General features: G+C 45.1%; 1 protein-coding gene across 1 annotated transcript in view; it reads left to right on the forward strand.

Moving 5' to 3' along the window:
- METAP1 (methionyl aminopeptidase 1) overlaps positions 1-13,513 on the forward strand; it is a gene marked incomplete in the record, with an annotated part of 1,416,310 nt that overhangs the window by 967,368 nt on the left and 435,429 nt on the right. Inside the window, 1 exon segment of the mRNA XM_044061024.1 lies at positions 2,004-2,142. Coding sequence (XP_043916959.1) covers positions 2,004-2,142 — 139 coding nt within the window.

Consider the following 13,513-nt stretch of genomic DNA (forward strand, 5'->3'; position numbering starts at 1 on the left):
GGATAGGCCACTGCATTCGATTCTGTTCTTCACAACATGGCAAATCAATTCCTAAGGACATTAGGCCACATTCTACCAGAGCAGCAGCCACTTCAGCAGCCTTCCTCAGAGGGGTACCAACCAAAGACATTTTAGAGGCTGCAACTTGGAGTTCAGTGCACACTTTTGCAAAGTACTACCATTTACCTGTCTATTCTAAATCCAGAGCAGGCTTTGCCACTGCAGTTTTGCAGGGTCTTATAGCCTCTACTAATCCTGTTTAGGCCCAGCCTTCCCTATTTCAGCTTTCGGATTCAACCCAAGTGTAATGACTGCAACAGTGAAACACGATGAACATAGTACAGTTGTGTACCTACCATAAATGTAGATGTTAGAGTGTATTCACTGTTGCAGTCCAGGTTACTCTCCCACCATTCCCCTTCTCTTTGCTGGGACTTACCTGTACTTCTCTATCCTATACAACCTATGTGGTGTATTTGCTTGTAGGTGAAGGAAATGTTTGTTATTGCATGCATACTTATTGCCATAAATTTTTAGACTACCAGTTTGGGGGCACCTGGCATCTGGGGCAAGAAAAACTGAAGAAAATTGCATCGGCTGCATCTTTTATACCCCTGGCGCACTGACGTCAAGAAAGAGGCGACAGCAACCGACGCCGGACCAAGACTTTGGAATTCAGGCTGACTGCGGGTAGCCTACCAGCAGGATAACCCAAGTGTAATGACTGCAACAGTGAATACACTCTAACATCTACATTTATGGTAGGTACACAACTGTACTTTTGCTATACCTTTGGGTTAGTGATTTAGTTTCCCTTTTGCAATCTGATCAGGACTTCTGTCTTTTGGATTACCATTAACTTTGTTGATGCTTTGTTGGAGTAATTGTTAGCTGCAAGGAAGTTTAGTACTCGTTCTGAAGTAGGAATGTCCCAGAATAATGATGGCGCCTGGCTGCACTTGGAAACTCAGTGCTGGTTGGTTAGGCAGCCCTCCTGAGAGCTGCTTCTAGTCCCTTGTGAAGATCCTGCTGTTTTTTTTTTTATTCTGTCTTGTGTGACAGGTTGCATATTTCTTATGGATCCTAAGGAGCTGTCGTATGTATGTTTATCCAAGAGTATTCTGCTTTCTTGGTGGCCCCATCATCTTGGGAATGGATGTATTTCATTGGGTATGCTGAGGGGGAGGTAGGGGCTCCAGTCCTTTGTCACTTCTGAGGTTTTTGTTCTCTTCATACTGCTGTTGGAGGTGTGAACTAGGGACAGTGAGGATGCCCCTTATTTCTAAGAAGGTGTATTCTTCTGAAGGTTTGTCATCCAGGAAGCAAGACAGGTCATTGCACCTAAGTGTGAGCAGTGAAATGTTACTACGTTTCTTGTATATTATTTCTGAGATTGCAGTATGTCAGAGAACTTCCTTTTCCACCAAGGTTCATTGATTTTGGAGATAGTGTTGGGGAGGGTCAGGGGTGAATCACCTCTGCAAAAACACTTAAACATGTTGCAGTGAGTTTTGAGATTTGTTGTTGTAGGTAGACATATTTTGTGTTGAACTTGTATGCAACAGTCTTCCATTATGCAGGCCCTTCCCCGAGGTAGTTGGTTTGGGTGAACAGCTGGTTCGTTTACTGCTTTGCTGGGACTGGAAGGGTTTTGTGTTTCCCTTTCTGCATTGTAAAGAGAAGGATGGAGGGAATTTGGCATTATCTGTGCCCATCCAGACTTAAAGCACGTGGACACATGGGTTGAACTTGCCTATGTGATTGACAAGTATTATCATGACTTGCATTTGGGGTGGCGGCGTTTGTTTCCTGGAAAAAAGAATGATGATTGGTGGGTGGGATAAACCCAACTTTTATACCCATCTGTGACTGTCCCTTTTTGTAGATCACATGATATACTAGGACTGTATCAGTTATTTATAGTGTAATGTGATGCTAATATAGAGAAGTGCATTTGGTGGCTGGTAAAGGAATACACTTTTCTGTTTTGTTTTGTTTTTTAGGCTTGTCTGTCCAGGAATTGCTATCCTTCACCACTAAATTATTATAATTTCCCAAAGTCATGCTGTACGTCTGTGAATGAAGTGATCTGTCATGGGATTCCAGATAGGCGGCCTCTGCAAGATGGAGACATTGTTAATGGTAAGCACTCAGACATTTTTGGTGATATTACAGTTTACTTAAAATAATTTATAGCATCAAGATGGGTAGAATTGACCGTGTTTCAAATTGGATGAAATTGTGCCAGATGAAATGCAATAAATGTAAAATTATTGAGAGTCTGTACTATGAGTCATATGAAAACTGCAAATCCATGCTTAAAGTCCTATTTATCTTTTTGGTGTCATTAGTCAGGGTTTAGAGAACAGGACAGTGGGTTGTCACTGAGATTCATGATGTTGGACAAAATGTAATCTGCTAAAGTATAGCCCGTTACATAAAGTCAACAAGCTATCAAATTATTTGCTGACGTGAGGCGGGGGGACCAAAGCTGCTGCTCCTATTTGTAACCTTGGGGCAATAAACTTCAAACCAAGATCTAACATCAAGGACCCCTCCTTTAATGGGTTCTTTGTGGTTCATTCTCAAACCTTCCATTTTCTTCGTGCTATTTTCAGTTTTTACCTCAAATTCTTACATTCATTTCCTATGTACAGGTCCACTTTATGACCTGCAGATTGCCATTTGGTACCAGTGCTAACTTTCTTGGTGTATAGCACAGTGATTGGTACTATCATAATTCCCACCTAATTTAAACCTGGCTCTCAAGACACCATTATTATTTGCTACTGTGTATGTGGTTTTAGTTGAAATTCCCTGGAATGCAGAAGGTTAAAAAGGATGCCCACGGGCATCCCCTAGCATAAACTGGAGTACCATCTGAAGATTTGACGTTGGGCTGCAGCCCAGATATCCTGGAGATAAACACTTTACCAAAACAGCTTTTTGGACTGTACATGTGCAGAACTGCTGCAATCAAATTTTTTATCACCTTGGTAGTCAGCTAGGGGCTTGGGAGAGCGAAGTCTGATTCCCATCCTGTGAGCAGTTCTTTCTGGATTGTAAATGCCTCCCATCTCCCTCTTGATGGACTTTTATTTCCCCCCATTTCTTTTTTCCATGAGTACATGAATGTGTACTAGAGGAAAAGAGTAGTTGAGCTGCGGTTTACTCCAGCTGGGGAACTAGGTAGGAAGCCTGCAGTATTGATAGCTGTACATTTTCAGATGCTCTTGAAACCAGAAAGAAGACAAATGTATTTTACAAACCTCAGTCTGAAAGAAGCAAATTCCTTTCCAGTCGTCCATGAACCAATTTTGTGATGATACTGCTCCAGCATAGGTTGCAGAGAATTTTTCGTTTCTTCTACCAGACAGTTAAAAAGAAGCATGTCACCTCAGAAATCTGAACCTCATCTGTCCAAATTCCAGTCTTTCCTAGTGATCAGGCCATGTGAGAGTTGGATGGTTTTCCTCTGTCTGAGTTTAGAGAGGATCTGACCAACAGTTAAGTATTGCTTCTGTGGTGGGCTGCCATGTGTCCCATTGTAATTTGAGTTGTCCTGAGATATCCGAGTCAGTCTGCTGGCTGAAGCATGTGTCTTGACTCAACTTTATAAGCTCATTGTTTCAGTATAAGTTGGGGAGATGACAGTATTTTTCTTTTCTTTCTAAAGAGTTTAGATATAGGTATCGCCTTTAGAATTAGAATCCTCATCTGTCCAGATTCTGGTCCTCCCTACTGGATTGGACTTTGTAAAAGCTTGACGATTTCTCTCAGTTGGAGTTTAAAGAGGATTATGTCTACACACTATTGCACCTGCAGTGAGCAGCCGTGTATCCCATCCTCATTTAAACTGGATATCAGTTCCCACTTCGTGATTGGATTGCTAATTCTGCAGTTCAGCATTAGGGAAGTGCTGTATTCCCGAAAAGTGCCCTTCTTTGAATGAGATGCCATATCAAGCAAGGTCCAGTCTATTTGAATTGGTGGTAGCTCAGGTGGATGTAAGATCCCAAAGCACCTATCCAGAAATAGGGAAGTCCACTAATGCCCTAGCCAAATTTCCCCTAATAGTAGAAATACCACCTTCAGTATCCTCTGAAAAGAGGCCACTAATGTAGTGGGACTAACCTTGTCAAAACAAAAGATAAATAATAATAATAAAAAAAAAAAAGTGCCAACATGTCTGAGTAGGACAGCAGGTTCAGGCATGTGTTACAGGATGGCATGGCTTGGACTGTTTCCTTAAGTCTGAGCTCTCAGTGACTGCATCTGGGATGCTGACTTGGGTGGGGGAGGTAGCTGTTTCACCTGTCCAGTGTTGAAGGACCTTTCATGATTTCCCTTGACTAGTCTGTTTTTCCAGGTCAGGTTGTCGCCCCAAAAATACATTGAAGCTACCTCACTGACCAGGGAAGGCTTTTGTGTTGCATGTCTTGAACCACCTTTGCTGTTAAGTGTTACGCTTCTGTGCTGACAAAACCACAGTAGTCCTGTTTAAAGTGTGACCTAGGGATGCCATTAGGCTCAAGGTTCTGTGAGCTTGCCCCAGGTTAGAGTGCATGTACCAAGGAACTGCGGATTCTTAATGACATAGTTGGCCCCATCTTAGATGACTTTTAATTTCCCCCAAATAGCTCTGCTGAAAAATAACTGTTTCAGCTGAGCTCTTAACAGGCCCAGATCCCCCCCCCCCCCCCGAAAGGGGCTGTAGTGTCTGTCCCATTTCTGGAACTGGGGCAAGAGATTTATTCATGAATTTTTCATTCTGAAGAAGAAAGATGTCTGTCCCTTCTTGGATCTCTAACACGTGATATGTTTTGCTTCAGATGGAGACTCTGGATGTCATTTCTTTGCTGCTGCGTAGTGTTGGACCCCTCATCTTGGCACATCATTGCCTGGGATTCACACTACAGGCTGCTTTGTTTCACTTTGATTATGGCTTCCTGTACGGTACAGTTGAGTACAGAATGATGGTGGCTGGTCTTTCTTCAGCATGCATAGTCTTTACTATGATGTTAGCTGTAATAGTCAAAACCTTATAGGAGAAGGATCTCCTTCTATTCCCTGCTTGGACAGCTAACTTCTGAAGGGCCCCATCAGGGGACTTTTGATTGCATCCCTGGAATTGCTGTTTCTATGGATGTCGGCAAGCTGGGAGAAATCATGTCTGATCTCATGTAAGAGGTTTGCCTTAATGGTTACAGAGCTGGAGTCTCCAGTTCCACTTATCTTTTCCATTGGAGAGAATCTTGGTCATTATTGGTTCCAAGCCCAAGCTCTCATGTTTTCTAAGCTTGTGGCAGCTTCTGCTGCTGTAATGGTGTAGTTTGCACACTTGTGGATGCTGTCCTGTATGATAGGAGGTATCTGTGGATGTAGGATCGCTGGATCATTGAATTTCCATTCTTGTCAAGTACCATGTTTCTGCTGGAGAAGGAATCGCCACATAATCCGGTCAGAGCTGATGCAAACTTTTTGACCATCATGGCTTAGAGGAGAGGGCTGCTTCCAGGTACACATCATTCTGTGACGCAACTAGATGGTTGTGTGGTGTTTAAACAAGCAGCAAGGCATGCAGTTGTATCCCAAATACAAATATTTGCTGAGTGCTTGGTATTAGGCCGTAGCTCAAGAACATCTGTCTCTTTGCTAGCCCACATCTTAGGGAAGTGAAAAAGCTGGATAGAGTTTGACTTCCTGAGTTCCAGTCCAGCAGTGTGAATATATAGGACTTGTTTTGGGTTTTCCAGAAGTGGAGCATTTTGGAGGGCAGCCTATGTGCCATTGAGGAGAATATGGTCCTCCTCTCAGTGTACTGCAGTGCACCAAGGTGAGAGAGGTAGCAATGGATGTATTATTCATCCCATAATGAGGGAGATTACTATACAGCTTTCTGCTAATCCTGTGCCTCATCAGACTGTACTTCAGCAACGAGATTAATCAGTTTGCATTTTTGCCATTTACATGTATGTAGCTTGGAACAACAGTTTCAGATTTTGTAGGGTGTATTGCCTTTAAAACTTCTAACATTTTTATCACAAGTTACATACACTGTTTTCAGCTGTAATATATTATTTACTTCAAGTTAATTTATTTTTAGTTAAAAGATGTAGACTCAGAATATAATGGGGCATTGTCAAGTGAGTAATGTAGCATCCTTAAAGGAGGGACATTTATAATTCATTAGTTTGAGTATTTCAAAAAAACGTCAGATGGTCTAGTTGTTTTCTGGGAATACAGTTCCAACTTGCTGGTGCTGTCTTTGTAAATATTTTCTCTGTGATGAGCCATTTAAAAGGGGGTCTGACCAGGTGTTCGTGTTTCACTGTTGCAGTCATCACATTTGGGTTATCCCTGCCAGGGTAGCCTTCAGCTGGCCCGAATACCAGAGACTTAGTATTTCTGCATCGGTTGCTGTTGCTTCAGGACTGACGTCAGGTCATCAGTAGTATAAAGTAAGGCAGCTGATGCCATTACATCAGTGTTTCTTGCCGCAGAGCCTGAAGCAGAAGCAGTTCGCATGAGTGCCAGTGGATTTCGTCTTCCGAATTGAAGCTGAAGTCTTCTAAAATTAAATACCCCGTTGGGAATCCTTTTTCTTGCACTAACTGATGTCAGAAAAAGTTAATTGTCTCACCTGTGGAAAGCAAATACCACACCGAGACTTTCATTCTTACTGTGTCATTTGCTTTAGACCTAGACCACGACGTCCCCCGCTGTCGCTTTTGTGCTTTGTTCAACGCCAGAACTGTACATAGTCGGGCCCTTATTGTAGCTAGATATTTTCACTTACAGTCCTCTTAATTCCAATATGGCTTCAGTAAGCCATCAGACAGATCTTCCGAAAAAACGTAAGGAAAAAGAGACGGACTGCACAGGTCCAAACCTACCAACTTCACTTACGTTAAGCTAGTAGTCAGATGTTCATCGTGTTACCCTGCTGCAGTCATCACACTTGGGTTATCCTGTCGTCAGGCGGTCCCGCAGTCGGCTGGAATTCCAAAGTCTTGGTCCGGCGTCGGTTGCTGTCGCTTCTTCCCTGACATCAGTGCGCCAGAGGTATATATAATGCAACCGATGCCATTTTCTTCAGTCTTTCTTGCCGTGCGGTGTCCGAAGCAGAAGCAGTTTGCAAGTGCCGGTCGGCCGACTACTGAGATTTTCGAATTCGAATTTCAGACCGAAGTCTTCTGTAAAGCTAAGTACCCCGTTGGGGAAACTTTTCTTGCCTCAGACCGATGTCAGAAAAAGTTAATAATTGTATTTCTTGTGGGAAGCAAATACCTCATAAGGATTTTCATTCTTATTGCATACCTTGCGTAGGCCCAGACCACGACGTCACTAGTTGTCGTTTTTGTGCTAGGTTTAATAAGCGTACTATAAAAAGACGCTTTGATTTCGCACGACACTACTTCGGTAGGAAATTTAACTACACCATGCCGTCGGAGCAACCGACTACTGGCGTGCACAAAAAACACAAGGATAAGGACAGACAGCCCAGGCCTAAGCCAGATTCCGAGGCCTCGACTGGCCCGGTCTCTGGTTCTCCGGTCCTCAGTGAGGCTCCGACGCAGCCCCTGACCGCCGCAGATCTGGAACCAGAGACCGCTTTAGAATTTTTGACGGAATGTACCAGGCTGACGCAGCCATTTAGTGCAGGCCCTACTGATGACATTGCTGAAAAAGATGTTGGTGCTGCAGAAACGCCATCGGTTTCTGAAGGCGTTTTCAGACCGACCCTCACTATTAAATCGTTTTCTAAAATGAAGACTCCTATTAAATCTAAAAAGACTGCACTTCAGTTCCCTGTTCAAGGCCCCATGCCTAAGAAACAGATGCTCAAAATGGCTGAAGATTTGATCACTTTAATCAGGGGTTCCCAGCCCCCTCCTGACAAAAGGCCTAGACAAGAGGAAGATTATGCAGCCTCTGAACAAGTGTCTATTTCTTCAGACTCCTCTGAGGACCAAGATTACTCTTTCTCCCTTTATGAAGATTCTGATGCTGAGGATTCCATTCCCTCAGCTTCTCCTCCTGAAGACTACTCTTTGGGGAAACTTTACACACTGAGGGAACATTTTCACTGGGAAGGTCAGGACTACTCTGACTCAAAGAAAAGGCTCAGAGAGTTTCTTTTACTCCCCCAACACAGACCACTTGCCATCCCACCAGTGTTAGACATTGTGGATGATGTTTACTTAGAATCCAGTTTTAACCCTGATTCTCTTCCTCCTGCTCCGGCTAAGCCTGACAGATATTATAGAGTGCCTGATTCCCACAAATGTCTTTACAAAAGCCCTGTTGCTGACCCAGAGACAATCTCCCAGGGTCCCAGGGGGGTAAGGCTTCTATGGCTAAAAATCCTGTACCTTCTGAGAGGGATTCCAGAGCACTAGACAGGTGGGGGAAAAAGGTTTACACCTCAGCCACTCTAGCTATGAGGGCACTAAATTGCCAATTTCACATGCTTAAGTATCAGCAATTTCTAATCTCTCAGTTAAAGCAAAAAATGACCACTCTCCCTCAACAATCTGAATTGAAAGAAATGCAGGATCTGTTGCATGCCACTGAACAGGTGGGCAAACATATCTTACAATGTGGGTTTGATTCTTTGGAGGCCTCCTGCAGAGCAGCTGTCACTGGGTCTGTTATACGTAGGCATGCTTGGTTAAAGGAACAAACTCTACCTGATCATGTTAAAGCAAAACTTCTAGATGCTCCCTTACAGCAGGATGTTATTTTTGGAGTTAAAGCAGAAGTCTTAAAGAAAATGGAGGATAAGGCAAAATCTATGCAGACAGTCAAAGATTTCCTACAGGTACAGCACCCTCGCTACAGCAGAAACTGGCCAACAAAAAATTGGTCCTTTCCAGCTACAGACAGACCACAGAGGGGTAAATACAGACGCCCAAGGGGCAGAGGACAACCACAAGCCCAGTACAAACCTCGCCAATGGGGCACTACAACACAGAAGGGAGGAGAAGACAGGTCCCGATCTACCAGAAGGCAAACTCAATGACTTGCACCTCATCTGGCCAAGCAACACTCTCTTGGCAGCCCCCTTGGGAGGAAAACTCACACTTTTTTCAGACAACTGGCACATTGTCACAAAGGACAAATGGGTCCTAGGCATAATTTTACGAGGATACAGATTCCATTTTCACACCTTGCCAATGAAAAGAGGAATGCCAAGCCTGCCACAAAATCAATGGGCAGAGGCACAAAAACAAATTACTGCTCTCATGGACATGAGAGCCATTCAACTGGTACCTACTCGAGAGCAAGGTCAAGGATTTTACTCGAGACTTTTTCTAGTGCCCAGAAAGGACAATGCCTGGAGACCAATTCTGGAAATTTCAATTCTAAGCACCTACTTGCAAGTACCCAAATTCAAGATGCTAACACTACAGCAGCTTCTTCCCATGTTGGGCAAGGAAGCATGGCTAGTAACGTTGGACCTCAAGGAGGCATACCTGCATGTCCCTATCAGACAAAGTTGCAGAAGATACCTCTGTTTCATTGCAGGTTCAACCCATTACCAGTTCTCTGCAATGCCCCTTGGCTTATCTACTGCGCCCAGAGTCTTCACAAAATGCCTGGCACCAATAATTGCATACTGCAGACAAAGACAAATTCAAATATACCCATACCTGGACGACTGCCTCATCCAAGCAGAAAGCAAGGACATTCTATTACATCATCTGGCTTTTGTGAAACATCTACTAAATTGCCTGGGGTACACAGTAAACGAAAAGAAGTCAAAACTAGTACCCGCACAAAATATGACATTCCTGGGTGCCAGCTTGACTACAACGGCCCAGAAGGCTTATTTGACGCCAGACAAACAACTACAACTGACTCAGTATTTCAAAACAATGGCAACAAAGGCCCAATTAACTGCAAGAAAAATTCTGCAGGCCTTGGGCTTCATGGCATCTTGCATACTACTAATACCATTTGCAAAACTGCATATGAGGAAATTACAGTGGTACCTAAAAAGCGTATGGTCTCAACACAGCCACAGCTTGGACACAATGATATCTCTCATTCCCTGCCCACAACAGGAGTTTCTATGGTGGTCACAGGCATGTCACCTCAACAAGGGTCAGCCTTTCACCTTGCCCCCAGCCAGGCAAACTATCACAACAGATGCATCAGATTACGCCTGGGGGGCTCACATGGCAGGACAGTGCGTTCAAGGCGTATGGACTGCAGATCAAAGGAATCTGCACATCAATCAAAAAGAGATGCTAGCTGTACAGAAAGCTCTGACAGCCTTCAAGGATCTATTACATCCAGGACAACTGACAAAGATGGACAACACAACAGTAATGTGGTACATAAACAAACAAGGGGGTACCCACTCCTACCCTCTGTGCATGCAAGCAATGACCTTATGGAACACAGCTCTGGCTTACCAAGTTCAGTTACAAGCTCAATTCCTGCCAGGACAGAAGAATACATTGGCAGACAACCTCAGCAGAAACATCATGGATCCCCACGAGTGGAAACTAGATCCACAAGTATTTACAATGATAACTCCAAAATGGGGCCTTCCAGACTTAGACCTGTTTGCCAGCCCTCAAAACTATCAACTAACAAAATTTTGTACAAGGGCACTTCACCATCAAGCATGGAAAGTGGACGCATTCTCTTTCATTTGGAAAAAAACGACAAGTATATGCCTTCCCTCTATTGCCTCTCCTCAAAGGTACTTCTGGAAGTCAAAAAGGAGAGACCTCAACTGATTCTCATAGCCCCACGGCCCACCATGGATATTACCAGAAATTTCCCATTTACTCACACAACAAAACAATCAGATTCTTAACAGCCAGCTCAAAACCTTAAATCTGGCTGCATGGCAAATCAACTAAGCATCCAGCCAGCTCCTCTTTCCCAAGCAGTTATGGATGTTATTCTGGAAGCTAGGAGGCCAAGCACCAGGAAGGCTTATTCGGTCAAATGGAAAAGGTTTTGTGCCTGGAACCAATCTAAAGGCCAAGACACAATTCAGCCTCACATGCCTCACATTCTACAGTATTTAACTGAGATGCTGCACAAAGGACTTTTTCTCCTCCATTAAAATCCATGCTTCAGCTATTTCGGCCCACTACAACACGGATCCACCCTTATTTTCGCATCCACTTCTAAGGCAGTTCCTCAGAGGGGCAAAAAACATTAGACCCCCCCCCAGGAGAGCACCTACACCAACATGGGACCTCAATTTTGTTCTGGAAAAACTAACGCTACCTCCCTTTGAACCAGCTTTCCCTGCAGATCTTCAGTTCCTATCATGGAACACTGCCCTGCTGCTAGCAATAACGTCAGCTAGAAGAGTCTCAGAGCTACAGGCACTAATGGCAGTGGAACCTTTCCTCATTTTTCATCAAGACAGGGTTTCTCTACGAACTAATCCTTTCTTTATGCCTAAGGTGGTTTCCAGTGTGGCTTTAAATCAAACCATCCACTTTACCCACCTTCTTCCCAAATCCACAGAACAAAGGTGAGAGACTCCTGCATTCCTTGGACATTCACAGGCAACTTCGCTACTACTTGGACAAAGCTAAGGCTTTCAGAAAATCTGACCAGCTCTTTGTATCCTATGCTACAGCTTCTCAAGGGAAGGCTATATCAAAGCAAACCATTTCCAAATGGATAGGTCATTGCATACGTTTTTGCTACACCCATCATGGAAAACCAGTTCCTGCTACCATTAGGCCCCACTCTACCAGGGCAACAGCTACTTCTACAGCCTTTCTCAGGGGGGTTCCAACCAAGGAGATTTTGGAAGCTGCAACTTGGAGTTTAGTACACACCTTTACCAAACACTATCACGTACCACTTTACTCTAAGACCAGGGCGGGCTTCGCCACTGCAGTTCTGCAGGGCCTTCTAGCCTCCTCTAATCCTCTGATACCTCCACCCATCCTTAGCTTTGGGGTTCAACCCAAGTGTGATGACTGCAGCAGGGTAACACGAACATAGTACAGATGTCCTTCAAGAATGCAACTGCAGTCATAACATTTGGGTTGTCCTGCCTCAGGCAGCCCTCGGTCGGCCGAATTCCAAAGTCTGGGTCCGGCGTCGGCTGGTGTCGCCTCCTCTCCGACGTCACAACGGCTGGAGTATAAAGGCATCGGCCGACGCCATCTTCCTCAGTCTTTCTTGCCGCGCGGTGCCCGAAGCAGAAGCAGTTCGCAAGTGCCGGTCGGTCAGCTCCTGTGTTTTCAGTACCGAAGTCATCTAAAAGCGAAGTACCCCGTTGGGGAACATTTATTCTTGCCTCAGCCAATGTCAGAACAAATTGAGAAAGTTAATAATTGTTTGTCTTGTGGTAAACAAATACCTCATAAGGACTTCCATTCTCTCTGCCTTCCCTGCCTGGGCCCAGGCCACGACGTCTCGGCCTGTGCTGCCTGTGCCCGCTTTAATAAGCGCACTCTCAGGCACCGGGCAGAGTTCGCCGAGGACTTCAGTGAATCTTTTGCGTATATCATGCCGTCGGAACAACCGACAACCCAATCTGCTAAAAAACGCAAGGACCGGGACCGACATCCTCGGCCCGCGTCCACTACCGATGTTTCTCCTAAACCCTCTACTAGCGGTCCGGCTCCTTCCGAAGTGGTAAATCTACCGCTCCAGGCCGACGACACAGCGCTAACACGACCTTCGGTCTCGGAGACCTCTCCAGTGCCGGGTGTTGATTTTCCTCCGGAAACCGAAGTTCTGGATCTACCCGACACCATTCCTGTGGACAAGGTAACGCCTGCACGTGGGGCTGCTAGGCCTCCTGTTTCCATGTCCATCAAGGTCTTTGCACGTGCTAAGGCCGCCAGTCAGGCCAAGGCCCATCCTAAACCTGCCCAGGCCCCTTCCTCTGATAAGCAGATCATGTCTCTGGCTGCAGATCTTATTTCCCTTATCAGGGGGTCTCAGCCTCATCCGGACAGGGGTTCTCAGCCACCTGCAGAGAAAAGACCTAGAACTGAGCAGGCGGACGACCTCTCCTCGGATGAAGCCTCTGGGGATTCTGAGCACTCTGACACTCAAGAAGAAACCTTCCAGGCCTATGAGGACTCTGATGCTGAGGAATCTATTCCCTCTGCCTCCCCTCCAGAGGATTTCTCATTTGGGGAAGTTCTGCATTCCATGAGGGAACATTTTCAATGGCAGGGTCAGGAATTCTCTGACTCCAAGAAAAGGCTTCGTACTTTCCTCAAGCTCCCCCAGCACAGACCTCTGGCTATCCCACCAGTTATGGATGTTTTGGATGATGTTTTCACTGACTCCAGTGCCAACCCTGACTCTCTTCCTCCTGCTCCTGTCAAGCTGGACAGATATTATAGGGTCACTGACACTCACAAGCACCTTTTTAAGGCCCACTCTGTGGATCTAGAAACTATTTCACAGGGCCCCAAGGGAGTGGCTTCCTCCTCTGCCAAAAACCCACTGCCAGCTGACAGAGAAGCAAGGTCCCTGGAGAGATGGGGTAAAAAAGTGTACACCT

The sequence above is a fragment of the Protopterus annectens genome, chromosome 2.part0 (genome assembly GCF_019279795.1).
Source record: "Protopterus annectens isolate FY-2018-M chromosome 2.part0, PAN1.0, whole genome shotgun sequence".
Classification (NCBI taxonomy): domain Eukaryota; kingdom Metazoa; phylum Chordata; order Ceratodontiformes; family Protopteridae; genus Protopterus; species Protopterus annectens.